Raw genomic sequence first — 26,659 nt, 5'->3', positions numbered from 1 at the left:
GTAACACCTACACTGGGTTTTGTAGGACTTAAGCAAGTCCAAAAAAGTAATTGGGGTGGAGGCAGGACAAAAACAGAGCAATAAGAAAGTCTCTAGACAGACTCTCCAATTCTTTTCACTATTTTTTTTCACTCTAGAGGATATTTATAATTATTGTTTTTTAAATGCTCGTGATGTCACAGATAACGAACACCAACTGCTCCCCACAGAACTCTTACTACAGTACATGTTTATAAGAGCAAATTATTGTTTATACACAGATTGGATTATAAATGAGGGGAAGAACATTACAAATTACATGTTATTGAAAAAAAGCCAGAACATTTCCATTTCTTGCTTTTCATGAAAAAACATCATTACCTGGATCATGCCGCCTTCTCTCAGTTCCCTCACTGGACACTGGCATGGATAACCCTACAAGATTAGAGTAGTAAGTTTATGTTTTTATGATATGATTTTAGAACACAGGGTAATACCCACAGTGATAGGAGCAAAATCACTCACATTTCCATATTTCAAACTACTCTACGAATCATTACAGTAGAAAAGATTTTAACTTTAAGTGCTGGACAAAGAGATCATCCGTCCCAAGAACTACATACATCTAGGACCTTCAAATAAATCCCTCCTAAAAGGCTGATCTTTTAACATTTAGAACTGAATCTTAAAAGAACCTGAATGAAGTTTTGTACAAAATGGGGTCTTTTCTCTGCACATTTAGATTAATAAAAAGTGATATTGTTTTTACTTTCTTATCAATAGTATCTACTTTATAATGTGAGCTCTGCTCCTGGAAATAGTATTTTTGTGAACTAACATAGGGTCAACTTATGTATCTACCTCAGGCTACCATATGACCTTAGAGAGGACTGAGAGACCACAGAAGCAGCATCTTTCTTTTTGGTTCTAATACTATTTTCAGGATTAAATGAGTTAATACACATAAAGTCCTCAAAACAGGTTATGGACCATAGTAAAAGTCTTGGAATAATGTTACATGTTCAGTGTTTCCACTCCACTGGAGTTCCAGGAATCTACACCTGGGCAGGCCCAAAGTGGTTCTGCAGCAAATGAATGGAAGACTTTTTTAAAGGTATGGCTTCCGATCCACTTCTCTCCAGTATCGAAGGCATCTTTTCCTGACTCATTGCAGAAAAGGAGTTGAAACCGAGCAGGCAGTTCACCTGTGCTCTGAACTACAACTGGCAGAGACCTGGAAATGGCGTCTTCCCCATTGCTTCTATGCTATAAATGGCCCTCTGAACAGCTTTCTGAGATTCATATGCTAAAAGACTCTTGTTTGATTCTAAGGCAAGTTTGAAGGCACTGTGCAGGTGCACCATTTACCACAACAAGCTTCCTTACTGCTCCTGTTATTTAAAACCAAGATACTCACTGACCCTGTAGGATTATGAACAGCTCACACCTCAGATGCCTAGATGCTCTCAGGGTTGGAATGGATATTAAAATGTTGTCTAGGCCCACCACCTTGTAGCACTGTTAGGCACAGCTCAGTGCTTCAAATTTCTCAAATGGCATGAACTGCCTACCCATGGCACCACTGTTTATCTTGTAGGGCTATTAACTTCCCTTAACCCAACAGAGTTTAAAGGATACTGGGCCTAGGGGATAAAGGGAAATAGATGAGTGGAGAGCCCCAAGAAAAGCTCTCATCTCTATTTGTCAGGTATCCAACTTAAAGCAAATATTAAGGGACTTGGAGAAAGGAATGGTAACCCACTGAAGTATTATTGCCTGGAGAATTCCATGGATAGAAGAGCCTGGCGGGCTACAGTCCATGGGGTCACAAACAGTCAGACACGACTGAGTGGCTTCACACCAGACCTGGTGGTCCAGTGGCTAAGACTCCACATTCCCTTTGCTTGGTATTATCATGGGAAGCAAAGCAGGCTCCACCAGGACCTCCACAGTCATGCCAACACACTTTGATCTAAAAGCCATTCATAAAAAGAGTAATGTAATTTGAAAATACACATTGAGCACCTACTCTTTCCAGACTCTGCCCTGAAGTAGTCAAAGGTTCACTGAATGATAGAGACATGGAAATAGACATGAGATACAGGCAATTATTCTGTTACTCTAGAAAGAAACCACTGCTTCTAAACTAAACTAAAGGCAGCACATTTACAAATGGGTCCAAAGGAATTCTTGACCTGGAATTGATTCTGATATTGAAATATCTTTAAAGAAACAGATCGTGTCTACCAGTTGCTTACAATTTATCAAAATCACCTTTCCACCAAACTAACTTTCTTCCCATGAGGAATGGGTAAAAATTCTCATTATCTACTGGACTATTTCAGATAAATGTCATGAAGGTGGTAGGGTCCTTCTCAGTGTTGAAGTCCCTTCTCCTTTGCTTCAGGTGAGGTAGAGGCTATGGTTCCCAAGCTGTGGGACTGCAACTAACTCACAGGAAAGCCATGGGATATTTTAAAAAGTCAAGGGTAGCACAGTCTCTGTCAGTAGCAGACACTGCTACTAGTAAGTTGAAACTATTAATATATGGAACTGTTGCTATTTCTCTTGGTCTAGGGAGTGAAAAAATTACTGAGACACAAAGACACCATGAGCTGAGAATGTTTGAGAACCTTAGGAATTGGGCAGCGGGTTGGGGGTGGGGGTGGGGGTTCTCTCCATCATATCTCAACAACCTCAGAAAGCAGGCTTAATAGTGTCTCTACTCTTCAAAGTCACCTTGAAAGGAGGTTCTAAGAGAGACTTAATAGATTATCACTGTGTAACATGTCACTTCTGATTTAGTAAAAAAAGATGGGCCTGTGGAATCGTAGTTAGAGGAAGTCTTAAGATGGTCTTCAAACATGTTATGTGCCTGGCATGTAATATATATAAATATACACACACACACACACACACATATATATATATAAACACACATATTCTTTTTCATTAAAAACCCTTCCATCAGGGAGTTTAGGTCTTTTGAGGATGAGCTGCCCATTCTCCTTGCTTGGTGCCCTCTAATAAATAGTATATTCTCCTTCACTACAACGTGGCAACAGTAGCTTGGCTTTGTTGCATGTTGGAGAAGCAGATGCAAATTTGGTTCTGTAATGGGGGCATGCCCAATGTGATGGGTTAGAGCCTGGCTGTCACTGGACACAATCACAATGGCAAAATTGTTGTCCTCTCACACAGCCTCCTAGGCTCACCTCCCTCTCTTTTACTGGCATCTATGGAGAAGACTCAACTCAGGTTCCTGCCTTTATCTGGTCTTCACACCCTGACATTGGTCACAGGCTTGGGGTTCCAGCTGCTCATACCTGGGCTGGGTGGGTAGGTATTGGGATGGGGAGTCTGACCACAAAATGGAGATGGGAGCACTCACTTAGATTAACATGATTCAGCCTTGTCTTTATCACCCCTTACCAGAAAAGCCCTACAGTGTGTGTATGTGTATATGTAAATATATCTGTATAAGAAACTAACAAAGTGCTCTATCCCCACTGAGCTCTGATTTTTGGTGGTAGGGCACCTTCATCTTGGAGTCTATTTGAGTGAAGTGAGTGAGTTTGGGCAAAATCCCATCTTGACCTGTCTCTCAATTGAGCAGAACGTCCTATGAAACAGATAGGGCAAATATAATTAGCTCTGGCTTTGAGATGAGCAAACTCAGGTCCACCTGAATTTAGTGAGGTTAATGGATTTTCCCAGAGTCCCCAAGCTCCCAGAGCAGGGCAGTTCCTTGACCCAAGTCTTCCACATCTAAAGCTCTCTCTCTTCATGCCACTGCTGCCTTGGTTTTGAACAAGAAATCAGTGCCCTTCTCTTCCTCAACATGCATACCCAGTGGAGAAGCAAGAAGACATTCTCTTCAAGGCAAGAAACATCCAGGTTCACCCATATGGTTCTGTGGAACTCTACTGGGCTTCCAGGCAGCCCTAAAACATCCAAAGGCAGAAGTCATCATGTTGACACCCTGGAAGGCTATGTCAAAGTTTGTCCTTATCTCTAGGAAGTTCAGTCCTCACCCTTCTAGTCTTGCTGGTATTACAAGTCTCCTTTCCACAGAAGAAAGGAGAGGCCTCTGCAGAGACATTTAAGGGCCAGGAAGGATGTAGACCTGTGCTTCTCATACATGAGCATGCATCAGAACTACAGGAAAGCTTGTTAGTACACAGGTTGCTGGGCCCGAGCCCCAGAGTTTTCCAGGGTAGGGCAGAAGCATGTGCATCTAACCTGTTCCCAAGTGATGCAGAGGCTGTTGGTCGAAGGACCACTCTGAGAACCACTGATTATATAGTGAGTTGTCTCTCCCAAGGGCCTGGTTTATTGGTCCACACACACCAAATGCTTCTTGAGACACGTCCAGGAGGGCATTCACTGATCATCTTAACAAAATCATTTAAGTGGCTTCTCTCTTCAGCTTTGTTTTAGACCCAATGCAATAGAAGTTAGATAAAAGTCTCTGCCTTTTAGAAACATAGAAGCTAGATACGGACAAAATTCATGTGGAGAGGCCTAGAAATACTGCCGTATTCTGATTATGATAACTCTCCCAGAATAAAACAAAAGGCTTACAGTGGCAACCTCACGTTTCCTTGGGGGGGTCTCCAAAGACTGTGCTTTCTAATTTTCAGTGATACCATCATGATCCCGAAGATCATTAAGCAGCTGTTACAGCTGTGTTTAATCACAATCCTACCGTCATATTGAGTGGCTCTGACCTACTGACATGCGAGTCCTTGGCCTCCATGGAGTCGCTCTGACAGGCAGAAGTGGCTGCAGAAGGCAGTGATAGAAATGGGTTTAAATGCTGAGACTCGTGGCATCAAAGATCTGTGAACTGTTGAGCTACACAGAGGAATCATCAGAATAATGATCATTTTTCTCTACCCCCTCCCTCGCTTGTTCAAAGAAAAGAGCCCTTAATTGCTTCTTGAACTACACACAAGTGGGCCATTGACTGTGACTGTAATTCAGCCGAGAGGCAAGGAAAAGTCTAAAACGGATTTTGTTGAGGTGATGTCTTAAACACAGAAAACGCTGCAGAGAGCTCGCCACACACAGGACACTGCTAGGTAGAATTGAGAACAGCTTGGTATATATATGGTCAGCAGTCAAAGCCATCTTTCATTATAGATGATACCAGTGTGGTCAAGGCAAATGTATTTTTTTAAGTGGAGAGGGGGCGAGAGAGATAAAGAGAGGGAAGAAAATGGAATAGAAGTCGTATTAGAAGGATATCCCATTGCAGATGACCTAGCAAATTCAGATTCCTAAAGAAGATGACACTGTTTAAGGAAACTGATTTCTGAATTCAGTTGTTTACTATTTACCTATCTCTTTACACCCACATCCCAGGTATACATGACATCTGAAGGAGTCTGAATCATTTCCTTCCTCTGGAATGCATCAGCCTAGAAAGGGTTATGGACTTAGGCAGCAACTCTCTGCCCATACTGTCCAGTTTGCCAGCCATTCCACTCAAGGTCATGGCAACAGGGACTAGGAAAGGAGCGCCAGCAACTGAGAAACCTACTGCCAACTACATGCCTACATGCTCATCTAGGAAGAAAGCGGACCTTCCAAGGAAATCTCCTTTTCCAAAATGTGCTTTTCTAAATTCTCTGTGCCGTTAGGCCTCTTAAATAAAAAGTAATGCCTAATACTTCTCTGAAGCCTCTCATCCCACTCCATCCAGAGATCTCTTTTTTCCATAAAGGCCTTTTGCACCCCCTGCTGGGTAGCTCCTCCATTCCTCTACCCTTCCATGGAAACCGGCCCACTCACCGCACCTACATGCCCTGCACTGGGGGAGGTTAGAGGGAGGGCCCCCACTCCTGCTCTGCACAGAGTAGCTAGGTCACATCCTCCTAACACTCAAGTAGAACCCTGTTTGCAAATAAGCCTCAGTGGTGAGAGCAAATGAGTGATACTGACTTCCTAGTAAAGCAACCCCTGGATAATCAGAAGAGTAGGTGATAAAAATTGGCATTGATTACTTACTATGCATGGAGTCCATATTAAGGGCTTTAAACACTTTCTCTCAGTCAGTCCCAAAAATAACTCTCCAACCATGATCTCCATTTTAAAGAGAAGAAAATGGATGCACAGAGAGAGTAAATAAGTTACAGAAGTCATAGTGATAGCTGTCATCTCATGATGTGAATCCACATCTTTGAGTTCAGCGTCCAAGCTTTTATAATCTATTTATGACCGTAAATGGGGCACATGCCGCACTGGGACAAGCTGACCATCTGGAGGGTATGTGTTCTCACCTATCTCATGGAGTCAAACACTTACATATCTACTACATGTTGGGCAAAGAACTTGATGCCCTTTACATATTACTTGTACACTTCACAATTCTAAAAGGTGAGCTGTTTTATCCTCATTTAGCAAACAAGAAAACCCTGAGTCCACATGACAATAACTCACCTAAGTTTCTCTGGTGGTAGGGACAGGACGTGAAATTAAAAATCCCATGTGCTTTATTAACTCACAGCATATGTATTACCATCATCCTCCTGACAAGTACAAAAAAAAAAAAAATACTAACTATAATCCAGGACTATTTTAAGACAATAACCTTGAAGGATCTTCTGAATTCTACACATCAAAAATGATGCCACCAATTCATTTAGATGGTGTCTTCAAATTTTCATATAAAAGGTACTCACCTTTTAAAAAAGCAATAAAATGGAAATGTATTAATAGATCAATTAAAGAGACGTAAGTCACTTATTTCATTACCAGATCTCAGATGTAGTTCTACATTGTTCATCTAGTTTGTCTAACTTTTTTCCTGACATAAGCCTGACTTTAATTCCCTGGTGGCAGGATACACTCTCTCCCTCTCAAGCAATTATAATGCCACTTGCATAACGAAGTAGCATACGAAGATTTCAAGGGTCTCTTAACAGTGGCTAAATTTCTCATACATTCACTCGTTCATCTACTACTGAGTCACGTACTCAGTCTCAGAAAAGCTACGTAGAAAAGGCCCAAGTGTAAATGTCATTGTTGAATTCCTTCCAAACTCATACAAGAAGGACAGAAAGGGGGTTAAGAGATAGAGCAGCCCCTCAGTTGGCAAGCATTGATTGAGAAGGTATAATATGCCTGCTCCATCCTAGGCATGGGAGGGCTACCTAAAGAATCACTGCTTCTCATCCTCAAAGAGCTGGCTCAGAGCTGGAGTGGGGAGATGCTCAGACAACACAATATGGGTTATTGGGTTTCATGGGCTTCCCTCTTTCTGGCTGGGGCACTTCTGGTGGGAGGTGCTAAAGAGCTCATGTTCTGAGTTAGACTTGGTCTAAAACCTGGCTCTGGTGCTTTCTTTCCTGTGCATCTGTGAGCAAGTTGCTTCAACTCCTGCAGACTCTGTGTCCATATTTGTAAATGGAGATGACAGTACTTATAACAGGGCAGGAAGGAGGAAGCCAGTCCTGTAGAAAGAGGTCAGCACATGACCAGCACATGGCCAGGACTATTAAAGTTAAGGGCAGCACAAAGTTGGCAAGAAGGGAGCTGGCTGGTCCTGTCCCATTGCAGGTAGCTCAGGAAGCCACTTAGTTCCTGAAAGCTTCCCTCTCTTACTTCTCCAGGCAGGGGTTGGAACTCTTTAGCTTGGTTTCAACTCCCACTTCCCTATCCCTGAACCTCATGCAAACTTCACTTGGTTAACCTGTATTCATCCTTCAGCCCAACCTGAACCTCCCTTTCCATTTCTCACTGAAACTCCCACTCCCTCACAAGAGGCATGAGTCACCCCTGATGCTCTCCAAGCACCTAAGCTCACCGGTAACTCAGCAGTGATCACTCAGAGTCCCTGTGTGCCTGCCTACATCCCCTACCAGAGTGTATGAAACTGGAAGGCAGGACCACACGCCCGGGGCTCTCTGCCAGCTCCTCATTTGATAATGGACAGTAGCAGGTGCTCGGTAACCATTTGTTTAGAAGACACATGAATGAACGCAAATAGATACCATGTCTAAACCTGTAATAAAAAGTACATGGCTCAAGTGCGGCATCGAATTCTGCTGTCCTGTCTCGCACCTGGTGTCATTACATCTCTGGATAAGTAGAAACACTTATGGTGTCAATCTGAGGCCTTTCTAATACGACATCAGCTGCTTTTCCTGCACATGGTGGGCAGAGTTATGAGATTTGGCCAACTTTCTCCTAGTCAGTTCACCATTGGTCAACAGAGGTGTTCATGTGGATGCAGTTAAGATGTTTATGCCAACGTCGGGCACAAATAAACGTGGAAAGAATTCAGGTCAGTCCAACCATTAGTAACAGTATCTTCTTGCTCTCCTGGGAGCTGTTTCAGATTTCGGCTGCATCCCCACCCCTACATAGAGAGACCGGGAGAGGGCTGCAGCTTCTAGAATTACAACCATTTTGTCAACTTGTCATTTGCCTCACTGTCTGGACGGTGCCTCTCCCTCTGGGTCCAGAGACATTCTGCACAGGAAGAAAGCAATAAAGTGAACACAGGGCCGATGAATTCTCCAATCTTCAAAGTACCTTGTTCTGTCCCACAGAACATACATATTTCTGGCAAGCACCATGGAGAGCCTCACATTTGTTACCTCCTGCTCTGCTGGGAATCAAAGCATTTACCCCCCATGAGATGTTTTTTAAAGGCCCAAGGGCACTGGGCCATCTTATCCCCACTCCCTTGGTGAGCTTCCCTGACTACATGAAAATACCTGAAAAGGCTAACTTTGTCTGTTCCATATTGCCTTAAAAATAAGAATACTCTTAACCTTTAGGGATTTATATTTGGAAAAAGGAAATGAACTAGATACAGCTTATAAAAAAAAAAAAAGGCAGGAAGGTGAGTCATTTTTCAAATTATTTACAAATTTGGGATGGAAAATACATATATATTTGCAGATATTGAATACGATGAACTGATTTGTTTCATCATTTCTCAGTGTACCATACCTTTGTTGGTTATATTTTACTTTCCAGAGAAAACTGAGTGGGGCCCATAGCAGGTGCTGAAAACCGACTTGATGAACAGAGTAGCCAGAATTTATAATCCGTAATTAGTTAGAATTAGCCTGGGGAATAATAACTAAAATTCTAGAGAAGTGGGAGCCAGAAGATCCATATTTAGATTTCAGCTTTACCACCTCCTAATCATTCCCAAAATATGGGCATAACAAACAGTCCCTTCACAGAGCTCTGTGATAATCAGACGTAACAGAATTTTGTAAAGTGCTGTATGTCTCAGTAGTAACGGAGATCTTTCCAGTTCCTCATCATGATTGAAGGACAAATGTCAATGGGGTTGCTCTTTCAGAGAAAGTTACAGTTAGGTATTTTTTGAAAATGTTAAATTGTATTTATAAATAAATCTCCATCAATGGTTTCTTTAGGTTTCTTTTGGCTAGGACATTCTAGAATCCTAAGGGAAATGATACAACACAAATCATTGACTTGGTCAGTTTAATACTGGCTCAAGGAGTTAGAAAGTATTATCATTAGAAGAAGTTTAGAAAACAACTAATTCTAATCCAACCTCTTCATTTGACTATCATGGAAAGGGAGGTGAAGGGAGGCTGAATAAATTCCCCAAGATGACACAGACAATCATGGAGCCAGGTTTAGACGGGAGGGCTCCTGACTCCTGCAGCGTGACCCATCTTCAGTGCTCCACACTAAACAAAACCTTCCATTTCAGCTTTCCACATGCAGCCAGCATCTGAGGCCACAAAAGCAGCCCTCTCAAAAAGGTGTGGAATCGCTGTGAAAGCCGAGTCTAAAGGTTGCAGATCATACCCAAAGGCTCACTGTGGGATCCTTTCTCTATATGTCCACAAAGGGCAGACAGGACTCACACCCCCTCCCTGAAGCCTGACCTGGCTTCTCTCCCCATCCCCTCCATATCTCAGTGGGTCAAATCAGCTTCAACCACAGTGACCATGTTATCAAAATCCCAGGCAGAGTAATATTCCATTGTATATATGTGCCACATCTTCTTTATCCATTCATCTGTAGATGGACATCTGCTGCTGCTGCTTCTAAGTCGCTTCAGTCGTGTCCAACTCTGTGCGACCCCATAGACGGCAGCCCACCAGGCTCCCCCGTCCCTGGGATTCTCCAGGCAAGAACACTGGAGTGGGTTGCCATTTCCTTCTCCAATGCATGAAAGTGAAAAGTGAAAGTGAAGTCGCTCAGTTGTGTCCAACTCCTAGCGACCCCATGGACTGCAGCCCACCAGGCCCCTCCATCCATGGGATTTTCCAGGCAAGAGTACTGGAATGGGGTGCCATTGCCTTCTCCAGATGGACATCTAGGTGGCTTTCATAAAAAAAAAAAAAAAAAAAATATGAACTTGTGTCAGTGAGGTGTATGAACCTAGAGCCTGTTATACAGAGTGAAGTAAGTCAGAGAAAAACAAATGTTGTATGTTAATGCATATATACGGAATCTAGAAACATGGTATTGATGAACCTATTTTCTGGGAAGGAAGGGAGACACAGATGTAGAGATGGACTTGTGGACACAGCGGGGGAAGGAGAGAGTGGGACAGACAGAAGTAGCAGCATCGACATATACACACTATCGTGTGTAAAACAGACAGCTGCTGACAAGTTGGTATATAACACAGAGAGCCCAGCCAGGCGCTCCGTCATGACCTAGACGGGTGGGCTGGGTGGGGAGGGAGGCTCAAAAGGGAGGGGCTATACGTACAATTATGGCTGATTTGCCTCGTTGTACGGCAGAAACCAACACAACGTGGTAAAGAATTTTCCTCCAATTAAAAAAGAAAAATAAATCCCAGGCAGAATCCAAAGGGAAAGATCCAGATTATGAAATGTCTAGTTCCAGAAGGTACCAGATAAAAGAGGAGCTCTGTTCCTCATCTTCACTTGGGCCTGAAGCTGTTCCCCAAAACACAGCTGTGCACACTCATGGACATTCTGGAATGGGGTAGTTCATTTCTTAGCCTCTCTAAGCCTGAGGCTGGAAATCTCTCTGTGTTCAAAAACCCCATGCATTTCACAAAATCCTCTGGTGCGGGAAAAGCCCGATTTGAACAGACCCAAATAACCCCCAAATGCTGTGGACGGCACATCTGTTACAGTGTCTGTTCATCTGGAAAAGGAATCTATAGCACTCGAATGCTGACAGGGAAACTGGGAGAAAAAAGGAAAGACACCTTGGCCAAGTCCCCCCACCCCCACCAAGCATATTCTCCCTTATGGAGATTGCTCTCCCCCAGGAAATAAAATGCATCAGCCTCAACAAACAGGACACAGAGAAGATGGAGGACACAGACCTCTAGATCAAATCCAAAAGCTGAATAATAAAGAACACAAAACGACAGGATAATTCAAGAGTCATTTCTGCTTGGCTCAGAGTGATATTAACAGCACAAGCCTCCCAAGTTACCCCTGTACAGAAAGCCCTTTCCTGGTTTTACTAGTGTTCAAGACCAGGAACTCAGCTGGATGGAAGTGGGCAAGAGGCTTTCCACCACAGAGATGATTTCCTGTGGCCACCTAAAATGAGGGGCACCCAAGGGTTCAGGGAGCTCTTGCACCCGGATGGGGCCCAAGAGGGATTGTCTAGGCCACTTCTCCACTCGAATTTTCTGCTAAGACTCTCAGTAAAGGCAAACAAATTATTTCCTTCCTCTACTTTAGAATGCTGTAATCTATTTAGCTCTTTTCAGGTTCATTGGGAAAGCACAAGATTCTTCTAGACTCCATTAACCATGCTTGCAAGAAGCCCATTAGGCTGGTTTCACCCCATGTGGCAAGACAAGACCTTCTAGGTACCAACCGTACAGACCCAAAGTCAAAAAGTGAGAGAAAAATCACAAAGCCTCTGGGAAAAGGACCGCACAGACTGCTGAGGTCCCTTCTTCAAGGGCAAGGGTCATCACAGGAGAAGGATAATGTATTTGACCTTTCTTAGAGACGTCTGGGGAGAAGGCAATGGCACCCCACTCCAGTACTCTTACCTGGAAAATCCCATGGATGGAGGAGCCTGGTAGGCTGCAGTCCATGGGGTCGCTAAGAGTCGGATACGACTGAGCGACTTTACTTTCAGTTTTCACTTTCATGCATTGGAGAAGGAAATGGCAACCCACTCCAGTGTTCTTGCCTGGAGAATCCCACGGACAGGGGAGCCTGGTGGGCTGCCGTCTATGGGGTCGCACAGAGTCGAACACGACTGAAGTGACTTAGCAGCAGCAGCAGCAGAGAGGTCTGGATATTGGGAAACATCCCACACTTTTCTCTGGGACTTGCTGTATCTTTTTAGAAGTGTGTGTGTGTGTGTGTGCGTGCGTGTGCGCGCGCGTGAGAGAGAGAGAGATTTTCTAAATTTCAAGTAGTCTCTTGCCAGTTTGAGTTCTCTTGGCAGAACCTTCAAGTGTTCTCAGTAACAGATGCCTGGAGGAGAAGGAAGCTAGGAGTTCTGCAACAGAGCAATGCACCGAGTTGGGGAAGCAGCTGCTCCGCTCTAGTCACTGTGTATACAACTTCACCCAAAGTGTTTAGGAAACAGATCATTCGGGAGCCTCTACCACCTATTCAAAATTCAGGCCCTTTTAGTTCCACTCATTTTTTTTCCTCTATGCTGTTTGTTTTCTGCCATGAGTTTTAGCAATCTGTTTATGTTGTGTGTGTGTGTGTGTGGTGTGTGTATTTCCCTCTCTAGCCTGGCTGAATTATCCCCAAGTGACTCTTAATCCTCAACAGTAATTCCCAGTGATCGCACTGACATGATGGTAACAGGAGAGCCCAGGCTCCTCCCGCCCCACCTCACTCCCTCCTCCCTTGTTGCTAAGCTCAGCGAGGATGTTCCAGAGAGCTGTTTATTTACAAGATGAAGTTTGAGAGCAGGGCCACCAGGCTTTTAAGTGGACTGAGGCTGCCCAGGGTAGGAGAAGAGCTAGAGCTCACAGTCACAAATCCTCCCATTTCTTCCTGCCTCCAGCACCCCTCCGCCATAGCATAAATGTTGGTCCCATATCATCACTCTTTTTAAGGCCCTTGGTCTCCTCATAGTTCATCTAGACTGGCACTGTTACTGAACAGAGTGCTGGACTAGAAATCAGATCACCAGCTCCCCATGCCCAGCTAGCTGGTTTAAGGTGGCACGTTTCCTGCCCTTGATTTCCATAAACATTAAGAATGGACTAGATGGGACCTCCTTGGTGGTCCAGTGGTTAAGACTCCATGCTTCCACTTCAGGGGGCACAGATTCAATTCCTGACCAGGGAACTAAGATCCTGCATGCCAAGTGGCACAGTTGAAAAAAAAAAAAAAGACTAGACAGAGCTGACTGGTGAATCAAGTACTTCTCAAACTTGACCGTGCTGAATAATCAGCTGGAGACCTTATTAGGACAGATTTCTTGGCCAACATGTAAAGGTTCTAAGTCAGTAGTTTGGCCATAGGGCCTGGGATTTTGCATTTCTAACATGCTTTCTAGAAGGTCTGAGGACCACACTTTGGGAATCACTGGCCCAAGCTATCTTCCAAATGTTCTACTGGTCTGTCACCACACACACTGGCACGTGAAAAGTCAGAATATTTGGTCCTGTGATGAAAGTCACAGGCCTCTTCCACATTTAGCGTTTTTCTCTTAGTCCCAACTTTTGATCACTTATTTGCAAAGATAAGGAGCAAAGACATGGGTCAGGAGTGCCACTGGCTTAGCGTTTAGCTGGCAGCAGCTACTACACCTGGGAGGGCAACTTGAAAACCATGTGAAATTACAAGATGGAAACAAAAGAGCAGAGGAGGAGGCATAAGAATACATTGCATAGGCTCCACTTGCCAAGCTGTTATCCTGGGTCATATTTTTTGCCAGCTGCATAAGTCACCTGGAAGGGTACACTGCAAATGCAGTGGTCTTACTCACTGTTTGGAAACACATAAAAAATAACTCCAAAGCAATATAAAAAGTAGTGTTACAAGGTACACTCTCAGATATTTACCTTGCTCTTAGCTCTATAATCCTTTTCATATGGTGAAACCAGAAACCTTTCTGCCGTACACAACCTAACCATGACCCATGAGGCCTCTGTAACATCCTGCTAGAGCATGCCCATTTTTACAATTATGTAGCCTGGTGTGAAATGGAGAAAGCACTGCACAGGGATGCTGGGATTAAGTCTAGAGGAATTCTGATTCTAAGCTCCTGCATTCAGACGCCTCAACATTTCTGCTCATCTGAAACTCTACTTATTCAAATACAAGAGCTCATGCTAAGACAAAACTTTAAAAGAGAACATAAAGAAAAGAACTCAGGATAATGCCACCAGATCAGTGTTTGTCCTCTCCTCTCTTCAATTGTTTGCTGTAGTGAGCAGCTGTTATGAGGAATGCATCCTATGCAACTGATGAACTAAAATCAAATAAATCTTAAGAATCATGGGGGAAAAAAAAGAACCAGGGCACTAGGATAAAGAATAAAAATTTGATTTACCTTTTAACACTGTAACTTGATTCGGCCACTTTAGAAATTGCCAAGTAGAATGGGAGTCAGATAAGAGGTCCATTCCCAAAAGGTCTGAAAAGGTTTCCATAATTACCCAAAAGCATTTTGAAAAATCTGTATTTGTTTGAATCAGGGGTTAGCTATAGCCTGCTGCCTACTTTTGTAAATCAAGTTTTATTGGAACACAAATTCTCTTATTTACGGATTGTCTACTGTCAGTGTACAAGGCACACTTTGAGAGAGCATAACGACCTGAAGAGCCTAAAATATTAACTATTTAGCCCTCTACAGAAAAAATTCTGCCAGCTCCAAATAATAGAAAAAATAATAATAATGACAGCAATTTATACTCCAACTATCTTATAAATTAATTACAAACCTGTTCAATCAAAAAACTATCACCCATTATTAGAGTCTACAGCTTCTTCCTGACTCCCAATAGTGTCTTCAAATGTAAAGTAACCATGCTTTGAAATTCACTCAGCTGTTGAACAAACTTTTGAAAGCCTAAATCAATCTAAGGGCTGAAAATTTATTCTTATGCCAGATCCACCAAAAAATAAAGCACAGCCACACTCAACACGAATTTCTTCATGTGATTCGAGTCATATAAAAACAACATACGAGAAGGAAGGCAAATTGGGTTTTTAAAGCCATAAGTCTGCACTTGGCAGATAAAATGCCATCTCAGATAATCACATTTGATTGTCACTAATGTTAATATATGTCGATAAGAGTCGAGCGCCGCACACCAGAGGTTAGGTTTACTGCTCACATGCAGATGTTTGCTATACTGAATCTCTGCCATAACCCTGTGGGAATGGCATTTTTTATGTGTTCTGCAGTGAATTTATGGCCAGGGAGCCATAAATGTTATAGTTCTTCAAACCTTTTGCTTGTGGAGATTGTCACAGTGATTGAAAAGGAGAAAGACACAGATGTCTTTTGTTAGCGGGCCATTTCCAGACCCACTCAAGGATGCAGCCTATGTCAGCTCCGCAAGTTCAGGCCATCTGAATTATCAATGCCACACAGGTTTGCAATCTCCCATTATCAACTTGCTTCAGTTCAGATCTGCATTGAGTTGGCAAGGCCCATATGTACCAGGTCCTGGACTAGGCCCTGAGACAAGTTTCCTGACCACAAGGCACTCACATGCTGGGTACAGGCAATATACACAGCATGGAAAGTGCTGTAACCACCAGAGAACGAGGCAGAGTGTCACGGGGGCTCTGCATGGACAAGAGCAGGGGCCAAGACAAGAGCTGTGCAACATTGCTCACAGGAGGTCATGCCTGAGCCAAGACTTGAAAGATCAGCTTCAGGAGCATAAACAAAGAAAGCTCTGTGTGTGTGCATGCATGTGCAAGTGTTACTCATGAAAGAAAAGGCAGGAACAAAACCACATGTGCAAGACCCATGCTGACGTGCTCAGAGTATCCATGGCGTTCAGCACTGGTGTAGCATGAAGTGGCAGGGGTTTGAGGGGAAAACAGTTGTGTCATGTGGGAAGAATATGGCCTTGAGAGTGAAAAAGATCTTAGTTCAAGCTCTAGTTTCATCACCCACTAACAGTGTGACCTTGAGTAACTTCTAGAATTTCCATAACCTTCAAAGTCTGGTTAGTAACATATACCTCTGAGGGTTGGTATAAGGGTCAAGGGAGGTGATGGGTGGGTCCTGAGAGCAAATGGGCTAGTAAACTGGTAAAAGAACAACACAGCCACCAGGGAGGACATACACACACTCTGTAAAGCAAGAAAGAAATTTTTTTTTTTTTTTTTTAAGAATTCCATCCATAGCTTCTTCCATCAACACTGAATAATGACGGAAGGAGTCATTTAAGAAAGAAAAAGCAAAGGCATGGCAACATTGCTTGAATCTCCTATTTTCCTGTGTCATTGTCAGGCGGGTGAAAGAAAGGCCATCAGGGAGACGCTGAATCATGAACACAAGGGACACCTCTAAAATGGCAGCGTCGTAGGGGGACCTTCCCAGCGCCTAACCCATCACAAGCTCCACGTGAATCCACTGTGTGCCCGGTACTTGTCCCTGCATGAACACCGATGGGGCGTGAAAGAAACCTCCCCTCAACGTAACATAAAGCCCACTTCTGACTCGCCAGGAGCTACATGACAGATGCAGAGGTTCTTTCAAGCAAATGAATCAGCACCTCAAGCATTTAAAAAAAAGTGGGGGGGAGTAATTTAGAACTTTCAGTTAAGATGAGCTTTGCCAGTTTCTCTTAGGGAGACTAAAAAGCCCCTAATGATGATGAGTAAATGCCTGTGCTCTGGGGAAACATTAAAGATGAGCGGCTACTCTTCACCAAGGCCTTCCTTAATTCTGTGTGAGAGGGAAGTCTGCAGAAGAATACAGCCCTTGCTAACTTGGGAAATCATCCTGTCTCCTGCAGCTATGGCTTTGTTCATGCTCTTTCTTGCATGAACAACACGCACGCACGCACACACACACACACGGAGAAAAGGGGATGAATCATCATGTCTGCAGGGTTGAGACCTCTATCTTTTATAAACATCATGCACGATGGAAGGGATGTCTAAATACGCAGACCATCCTTGGGGACGCCTTCTAAGCAGTCTCCAGGCAGAAGCCCGTGGAGCCCAGGAGGAAAGCCGTGGCAGAGCCACAAATGGAGAAGATCCCCCTAATCGACAAATTATCCTTCAAAGGTTTAGAGTGACCCTTTTTTTTTTTTTTTTTTTAAGGAAGGAAGGCCCATCCAACTGCAGTAAAAACCATCACTGCAGACTCTGGGTCCCTAGAATCAGGATTGATTTGAGGGGTTTCTCTGAAGCCCGCCAGCAATAACAAGTAGCAAGCTCCTAGTATGCCACTGGGGGAGCCACAGTTCGTCATTCTGGTGGTAAACACAGCTTCCCAGAGAGGACTGCTTTAAAAAAAAAAACCCTAATTATCATGCCTATGACCATTCTGAGGGCAGATCGAAATAAACAAATGAACCATGCAAAGGCAGCCTCTAATTACATTGCCCAGAGGCCAGAATTCACACAAGCCCTGGTCCCTACTTCCCAGTTCAGAGCACCAGATAGGGCCAGTCCAGGGTCTTCTCCCCAAAGACTTATTTTTCCCTCAAGAGAAGATTCCCCATTCTTGACTTTCAATAGGTAAGAAAAGGATGAAGTTTTGCCCTAGAATGGGGTGAAGTGGGGAGAGCTTCAGACCTGAGCCTGGGTTCTGGGGACTAACTCTTTCACTAGGGTACTGCTGAGTGCATTACCTTCAGGACCTTTGTTATTTTTTATTCTATTCAACTCTTTGGACCAAGAGATGATCCTAAAACTCCCTGCCAGCTCTAAGTTTGTTCAGGATACTAAGTGAAAGTAACGCAAATCAAGTTGACTCTTGGTGGATATGAATGAGTCAGTTGCCAACTCAGTGTCATTTAAAGGTGGAAAAAGTGGGAGGGAAAAAAAAACAAAAAACAAAACAGGCCTTGACTGGGGATCCTTGAAAATCTTGCCATTTAGTGACTCTTGGATGAAAGACTGAAAGCTGCTGAAATGTACTCACTGCTTCCTCTCAGAAAGTGTGACCATTATCAGTCATTTAGTCATTTACAGAAGCAAGCTATCCAGCAAGTCAGCCAAAAGTTAGGTAATTGTGGTGGTGGCGGCAGGGGGAAGGGGGGCAGAACAGATCTTAAATTTGTAGCCCAGGAAGACGACAGTAGCCACAAGTCCAAGTATGTGTATATCACAATGCCTGCGGTACATACACAAGAAGGAACAGGAGACAGGCTACTGAATTAACATGGATTCTCAATCTCTCAGTGTGAAGCAGGCATCAGTGGCCTCCGACTCGCTGTCATCTGCCCCTATACATAACATGCCTCTGTTTGATACCTTCTGTCACTCCCAAAATGACCCCCAAAATTCACTGCCTCAACACACACCGGCATTTTTGAGTTTCAGAACAGCCAAAAACAGCGTCTGAAAGCCTTCCAATATAGCTCTGTCCCTCCTCGTACCTAAAATGATCCACTGTTCCATTTCCATAGGCTTTTCTTCAGCAGATTGACAAGGTAACATCTGCTTCAGAAACAGATGTTTATGCCAGAATTCTCTTCTGCTCATTAATGCTTTTCCGGTTAACATCTAACTATCTCACTCATTAGTTCTTAATAATACTTTTTGTATCCAAGCCATGCCAAATACGCGCTCTTTAGAGCTCTGTATTATTGTTGCTTCTGTTGCTGTTGAATTACGCTGCTGAATAAAGGAAAAGTAAAAATAAGCCCCTCTAAGAAGGCTGCTATGTGTCAGAGCTCTATCTTTGTGAACTGAACAAGCTGAAATCAATTAAAAGTGTGTGTTTAGAGAATGCATCTCAGCTGTCTAATTGCACCACCTCTGCTTTAGGGCCAAAGTTTGACTTCCTGCCAAATTGCCATCAAAATGGGCGTCCGTCAGCGCTGCTACAACTGCCACTTGTCTGGGCGTGATTCAAGAGCTTGTTCAATGAAGGAAGCCCAGGCTGCTCTGGGGCTTGGCGCACAGGCTCCTACTTCCCAGAAGCAGGCCTCAGCGATGGTGCCCAGACAAAGGACACCACAGAGCCCTCTGGGATGAGAGTTCTGGGACTGAGTTATCGATCCCACCCAGCCCCCGTGCTCTGACAGGCCTAACAGATTAACTCTAGGGAGCATTCACATGATGGTCTCTACTGACCCACATGCAAGTTCACATAAAGAGAACTGCTTCAAGGAAAGCAGAGTCAACACACCTCTGCTGAGTACCTAGCTAGGTACTGTTGATCCATCCATTATTAAAACCACAAGCACTGTTTCTACGGTTCCATACCCAACAGAAGCAAAGGGAAAACAAAAGGTTCAGTTTTTCACTATTTGTAATACAAGGGCACAGGTTAAATTATATTTGAAATACTTTTTAGAAACACTTTTAAATACTTCCTGGTGATCCCAAGGATGGGCCTTTACGTTTCAAGAAGTCAACACCATAGTCAAACAACCAAACAAACCAAGAGAGAAATAAGGCTACTGTTGGTCTGTAAGATAAGGCAAAACCCAATCCTCCAGGGAACCTGTGCCAACACAATGTATTGTTTGGGGTTAGGAGAAAGAATGTTTAATAAATCATCAACTATTGTTTCCATGGTTACAACAGATGTATAGTCACCTATATTGTTTAGCTTGGTGTGATCAGTCCTATAGGAAAGAAATGATTAAGGCTCTTGGTGATAAGCAAATATGGAATTCAGTTTACTTAAAGGCTGGCATACTATCCAAAAAATCTGAAATAAAACAGAAATTTAAATCTAATCAAACAAATTATCAGTCTCCAGACTTCTTGGTAACCAAGGTCTTTTGATTCCAATGAACTTGACTGCAGCTCCATAACATGCTCTGTTCTTTTTATAGCATGCTCTTTCCTTTTCACTGAAGTGGCTGCTTTTCAGCAAAATTACTTGGCAAATACTGCTTTATCAAGTATAAATCAGATATGCTACTCTGGAATCTAAACCCACAAAGGATATGCCCCAGAACACTACATAAAAATGAAAACTAGAAATACCGCATCATTGCTGCCAAAAGAAATGGAAAAATATGAATGAGAATGATCCCTGGGTGTGTCTTCCATGAGATTCCACTTAAATAACATTCTCCACTTATTTAAATCTCTACAATCTGATGGGCTTACACAGTGCAAAACAAAATCACATTTTAGGAGGAAATTAAAATGTTCTGAACTGCTCTGGATGGTGCTGGCATTGTGTAAGGAATGGTGAGTACTAACCACAGTCAGAATCTCTCTGCCTCCAGTTGGCAGATACCATCTGAGGTTTCAAAGCAATGTGCGAAGGGAGTTCAAACTAGAGACTCAGGGGCCTCTCCCCAGCTCCTCTCTCCAGATACAGTCCAGAGGGAGCCAGGCAATTGTGTAGGGGAATGATGATGCAGGTGCAGACCTATGACTTTTAACCCCCAGTCCTCTGGCCCTTTAAACACTCCCCACCTCCAGACCAGTCTCCTGCTGCCGTCTTTACTCACTGTGAGCACTGCTGCCTAGCGCTGCTGGACTTCTTTCCTGAAGCAGTATTACTTTCATCTTCTTGGACTCTCTGGTCAAACGGATATCTGATAGCTCTCTCCTGTGACTGAGGTTACAATATTTTCTCAATTATCCCACAACAACAACAAAAAGACAATATTCCATCTTTAGTAGTTTTCTAAATCTTAACTAGAAAGAAAAACTTCCTTTCTTATGACTGTTTGGTTTCTTTTTTTAAAATAAAGGACTGGTTTTTGTTGTTGTTGTTTTATAATTTTAGTTATTTATTTGTTTATGGCTGTGCTGGGCCTCCACTGCTCATGTGGGCTTTCTCCAGCTGCAGCACGCGGTGGCTACTGTCTAGTTTCAGTGTGCAATTTCTTACTGCAGTGGCTTCTCTTGTTGTGAAGCAAGGGTTCCAGGGCATGGGCTTTAGCAGTTGCAGCACATGGGCTCCATAGTTATGGCTCATGGGCTTAGTTGCTCCTCGGCATTGGGATCTTCTTGGATAAGGGATTAAACCAGTGTCCTCTGCATTACAAGGCCAACTCTTAACCACTGGACCACCAGGGAAGCCCTACTGGGTTCTTTTTAATTTGAATACATTAGGTGCTATTAGAGACCATCCTGGACTCAGTTTCCCCAAGACACAGAGCAAGGTCTAGCACTAGGAGGTCATCAGGTATGGGTCTATCAAGGCCATGAGTCAAACAAATGATGTGAGGCCAAAGGCATACAGCAGGTTATCTGGGCATTATCCCCTAAGCCTGGAGATGTGGCCAAGCAACACAGTTCTATCTCCACCACCAATGGCTGAGCTGTTGGTTCACAGGCAGCTGAGCATGGCCCACCCATGATACATTTCTTGGTAGAGTGGTGACTGCAGGTACGGCAAGAATGATCATCTGGACATGCAAGGTTGTAGCTCTTCTTGAGGAAAGCAGATTTCACATCAACCCCTGGGGGCAGGGGGTGGCTGTCACAAAGCTGTCCTCATTATGACTGACAACTTGACAGCCATCTCCAAAGCTAACAAACTGAGAAGTGGAAGAAGGTGCAAGGCATGACTGCTCTCTTGCTCCACGAGGTCTCTAAGTAGCCTTATGTGCCGTCAACAATCACTCACCATTAACAGAGGTCTAGAGCTCCATGAAACAGGGTTTGAGCAGGGTAAGAGCTGAATGAAAGTAAAACAATGTCCATCACACTCATAGACCAGAAGAGAACAGAGATGACTTTGGGGCGGGGGTGAGGGGCAGGGGGGTGAACTACAGACTTACCTGTTTCCATTGCCAATCCCATGAGGCCCATGATGGCCTGAGATCTTCACCAAAGCTCAACATGGCCCAGGGCTTTGGCTTCACCAAAGCCCCAGTTGTAGTACTTGAGCCCAGGAGAGACCCTAACACTGAACTTGGCAGGTTCAAGGTGCATTACTCACTGGAGAGACCCAGCCTTTTCTCCTAAGGACAGAGGATGAAGAGGCTTTCATTTCTCTAAGAAGGGGTGACTCTTCCCTTAGGTGAGTAAGCCAAAATGCTGAGATTTCTGTATCTTTCAAGGAAACCTCCAAGTACTGCGAACTCTTGCCCCTAGAAACAAATCTCTAAATTTAGGTGGCAGAGATTCACCTTCAAGTCACAGGAAGATCTAGACCATCAAATTGAGCTTAGAGTGCTATTTTAATCTCTCCCACTCTATTTAATCAAGTGACTACAAGGTATAAGCAGAATCCATGTAACATTCACTCCCTTGTCTATTTGAATAGATAACAGTACAGAGCCCAGGCTTTTCTAGGCCTCATCCCTAGGTGATGACCCTCTGGCTAGATGGCAAACCAAGGAAGACAGCTCATGCTCTCAGAAAGGGAGTTCCTCGTTGACGGCCTCAGCTCTCTCCAACAAGATGTGATGAGACCCACAAATGTACCAAGCACATCTTATTTGTGTGGCTCTATTAGGAATGCAATGCTGCATCAGACAAGTGACCAGCCTTCTGGGTGCTTACATTTTAGTAGGGAATAGAGAACAGTTACACACATAACTTGTAAGCATGGGGAAAGATACATGTCATAAAGGGAAGAAATAAGTTATTTTCAGCTTAGATAGGAAAGATCAGGAAGAAATGGGAAATATTCTTTGAACAACCAGTAGGTATCCAGTTGGACCAGATGCGGGGGTTATAGTAACACATATAAGTCACATGCTGCACTTTGAGGGGTGTAATTCATCCAATAGACAACTATCTACAACAGCTGTGACGTAGAAGACTGAGAAGAGACATACATGCAAAGCACCTCAGGAATGAGAAAGAGGAGCTGTTTCGCCGAAGTGAAGAGATGAATTCACTAGAGTTGCTATCTGAGCTGGTTAATGAAAAGGAAAGCCCACATTTCATCAAGCAGAAAAGAGACGAGAATTCCAGGGAGTAGGCACTACATCTCCATGAGGGCTCTTTTTTTTTTTCCCCTTCTCTACCATCCTTGATTCTTGAGGGTCTAGCAGTGCCTGAAACATCATGGATGCTCAATCAAGGTTACTGAATGAGTCAGAGAATTCAGGACACAGATGGACACAATACCCTTTGGGGGCAAAACTGTAATCAGGGGAATCTCTGGGAAGACTCTTGTTTTTGAAAAATGCTTCCAGCAGTCTAAAGCGTGGGAGTGAGCTGGCTCCATCAGGGAGAAACTAGAAGGTTCGGGTAGCAGAATGCTATACATGGTATGAAGGGCCAGCAAGACCAGGATGTGCAGAGATGATCATAGAAGGCAGTTTCCAGAAATTTTTCAGATACTAAATACAGGGATTTATTACCCAAAAGATACTTTTCAGAGTATTTGTCTCTCTCTGTCTTTTTTTAAAGGCATTACCTTTTAAAAGATTTATTTTCTGGAAATAAAGAACTTTTCATAACACATACTAACGATTTAAAAATAAGCTATATACAAAACCAAAAGACTTTGATACAACTAAACAAGGTCAGTGGCTACCCATCTGAGGAATCCTGGCAACTTTGTAAATATCAACTCAGTCTGGGGGCTGGGCCCTGGTGACAAATGCATTTTCCAATTTCATGGAGAATGAGATAAGACAGCGCCAAGGTTGTGCAAGGATACAAAATCGCAGAGTACGTAAACTGGAGGTTTTAAACACTATTTTTTAAAGTAGCAGAACCCTTACCTTAAAATCATAGGCCATAACCAGCAGGCAAATCAGATATGCAACAAGAACGTTTGTTTGAGATGGCAGAGTAGGGGCTGGGGGACCCTAGGGGGGCATCATTTTCTGTCCCCTCTCAGCCCTGGAGGCAGCCCACGGAGACCCTGAATGAACCCACCCTGGAGTCCCCTTGGGACACCAAGTACTCTCCTCAATTCAGGAAGACTTCCCAACTGGCCCAGCTTCCACACCAGAGACCCAGGTCCTCAGAATGACAAGATGTACTCCAAAGCCATCTGGATCGGACTTCCGGCTGCTTCTTGTATAATCACCAGTAGGTCTGGAAATATGAATCATAGACAACAAAGGAAAACTCCCCAAATCTGTCCACATGTGGGAGAAGTGAGAGTAGCACCAGGTGGGTTCCTCTTGATGAGTCCTGGAGCTAGGGTTCTGCAGAGGAGATACTGAGAGCCCTAGGGCAGCACCTTGCCCAGGCACTCACACACATGGGGGAAGGCTGCAGCCAAGCCAGAGCCCAAGGCCCCAGGACTTCTACAGGGCTCTGAGGCATAGTGGCTGTCTGCCAGGGTCCCTTATGGAGCTGCTGCTTGCAAGGGAAAAACTGAAACTGGGCATATCCTGTATCTAGCACTCTGGTATATGCATGCAATGTAATGCAATGCATTGCGGGGTGAATCCAAGGACATTTGGATCTTTAGCAGAGACTGACAAGCTCATTTAGTAGCATCCATTCACAGTCCACCAGAAAATGCTGAATCTCACTTACAGACATGGTGAAATTCAGGCAAAGACAGCCAAACAGTGCTGAAAGCTATTTTGGACGTGCATATTTTAACACCATAAATCTTTATTTTTCTTAATAAAACGAAAATTATCTGTTACAGCAGAGAAGGACCTACGAGAGAGGTTATAATCCCCATTTCAGAGATGGAGAAACTGACAAGGGCAGGCTTCCAGACAGGGAACGAATGCCGAAACTTCCTCATGCACAGCAGCCGTGGAGCGCACACAAAGGGCCTCCACAGTCAGCAAAATGCAGCCTCTGGGAGCCTAGGGAAGGCAGTTCGGAGTCATTAAAAATCAGTCCTGTCGCATCCCAAAAGGACATCTGGATAAACATGCACTGGGGAGACATGACTAGCGGGCTTACCTGAGGAATTTAATCCAAGGGTGCTTTAAATTCACAGTACTTCTGCCCTGGCTGCGCTTTCCCTACTGATAGAGTGGCAATTCTCTAAGCACTTCATGGGAGAATTTACTTTCATGTCTTTCTCACAAACCCTTTCCAGGAAATAAAAATTAAGGCCACTAATTGTATATAAACCACTCCATCTAAACAGTCTTTCTCCATTCTTTCTGATTTTCTTTTCCTGGTCCTTTTTAAATGGATTTCACACTCTAAAGGTTGCAGGCTGACATCCTCAGGGACCAGTCTTATCCATTTATGTGTAGGATCCAGAGAAGATGCTTGCCCTCTCCGCACACAGACTAAGCAGATGGAGAGGAAGGAGGGAGTGGGGAAGAGCAAGAGAGACAACAGGGTTACCAGAATCCAGGGCTGTCCTAGTGAAAAGCAGTGCCCACGGTAACAGCAAGTCTACTCCTGAACTGGCATATTAGCAAGGCTTCTTTGAAATAGCGGGGACCTATTTTCTAAAAGGGATCTTCCTTGGGAGCTCAGTGGTAAAGAATCTGCCTGCCAAGCAGGAGATGTGGGTTCGATTCCTGGATGAGGAATACTCCCCTGGAGAAGGAAATGGTGACCCACACCAGTATTCTTGCCTGGGAAATCCCATGGACAGAGGAGCTTGGTGGGCTCCAGTCCACGGGGTCGCAAAGAGCCAGACACGACTTAGCGGCTGAGCATACTTTCTAAAACATATGGATCTGAATATGCAGCAACATCTTTCATACTTGCATTGAATACAGTAGAATGAGAAAGAAGCTCAAAAAACCTCCAAACTCTTTCTGATTCAGAGGTTTCCTCCAAACCCCTTATGATTTGGTCCCAGGTCATCTCTTCAGCCCCCATGTTCTCCTCTTCCCCATCCCCTCATGATTCCCCCCGAACACCCTACAACCCAACTGTACCACTGTTTTATCCTTTGTCCTAAAATGCCCTTCTCCAGACCTCCACCCCCTTCACCTGATTTAAAAGCCCAGCCCTTTCTTGGCAAAGCCTTTCCTGAAACCCACTGGCAGGTCCGAGTGTTCTCCATGCAGGGAACCGCACACCTCACAAGCCCCTCTAGTCTCTGCTCCCATTCACTGTGTACAATTACTTGTGGAGAGTCAGCTCTCCGCACCAGGTGATGCGTTTCTTGACAGCGCAGTCAATGTCTAATTTATCTTTGTGTGGTCTGGAAAACTCTGGAAGCAAAGTGCCAGACACACAGCAGGTAGTCAGAAAATGTATGCTGAAAAAAAGATGGAGACTGCACTCCTAGCTTGACTCAGCAAAACAGACCATTTGAGTGACACAGTCGGATGTGTGAAGAGTTCATTGCAATAGCAAGAAATTGGCAACCATCTAAACAGCCCTCAATAGGATGAAGTGTAAATAATCTGCCCACATTAGGGAAGACTCTGCAATCGCTGATAGAGTCTATTGATAGAGGCAGGTCTGTGTTACTGACACGGACAAAGGAAATGGAATAGCGTGTGGAAAATAATGGAAAAATAAATAGGGAAGTCTTAGCTATAATTATCCTGGAATGACAAATGATACTGCAGATTTGAGAGGTTAATTCTAATTTTTCTATCCTATGCATTTTCTTAAAAGTTTGAATTTTTACAAATATGTATTATGCTTGGAACTTTCTAAATGGATTTTTAATTTTTGAAAAATTTTAAAAATTTCTATTAAGTTGAATCTTTTAAAAAATGAAGTACAGTTGATTTACAATGTTGTATTCATTTCCAGTGCACAGTAAAAGTGGTTCAGTTATACATCTACAT

The 26,659-nt window shown here is 43.8% G+C and overlaps 1 protein-coding gene across 3 annotated transcripts in view; it reads right to left on the bottom strand.

The window, feature by feature from the left end:
- RORA (RAR related orphan receptor A) overlaps nucleotides 1-26,659 on the bottom strand; it is an 809,950-nt gene that overhangs the window by 646,673 nt on the left and 136,618 nt on the right. For 2 of the 3 annotated variants that reach the window (XM_059890518.1, XM_059890517.1), the window contains exon 2: nucleotides 361-414. The exons of the other annotated variant lie outside the window; for it this stretch is intronic. In XM_059890518.1, coding sequence (XP_059746501.1) covers nucleotides 361-414 — 54 coding nt within the window. The remainder of the gene's footprint in view (nucleotides 1-360; nucleotides 415-26,659) is intronic. 3 annotated transcript variants of the gene reach the window in all.

The sequence above is a fragment of the Bos taurus genome, chromosome 10 (genome assembly GCF_002263795.3).
Source record: "Bos taurus isolate L1 Dominette 01449 registration number 42190680 breed Hereford chromosome 10, ARS-UCD2.0, whole genome shotgun sequence".
Lineage (NCBI taxonomy): Eukaryota > Metazoa > Chordata > Mammalia > Artiodactyla > Bovidae > Bos > Bos taurus.
Note: the sequence above shows the minus strand (reverse complement) of the source record. Positions and strands in the feature narration are given on the sequence as shown.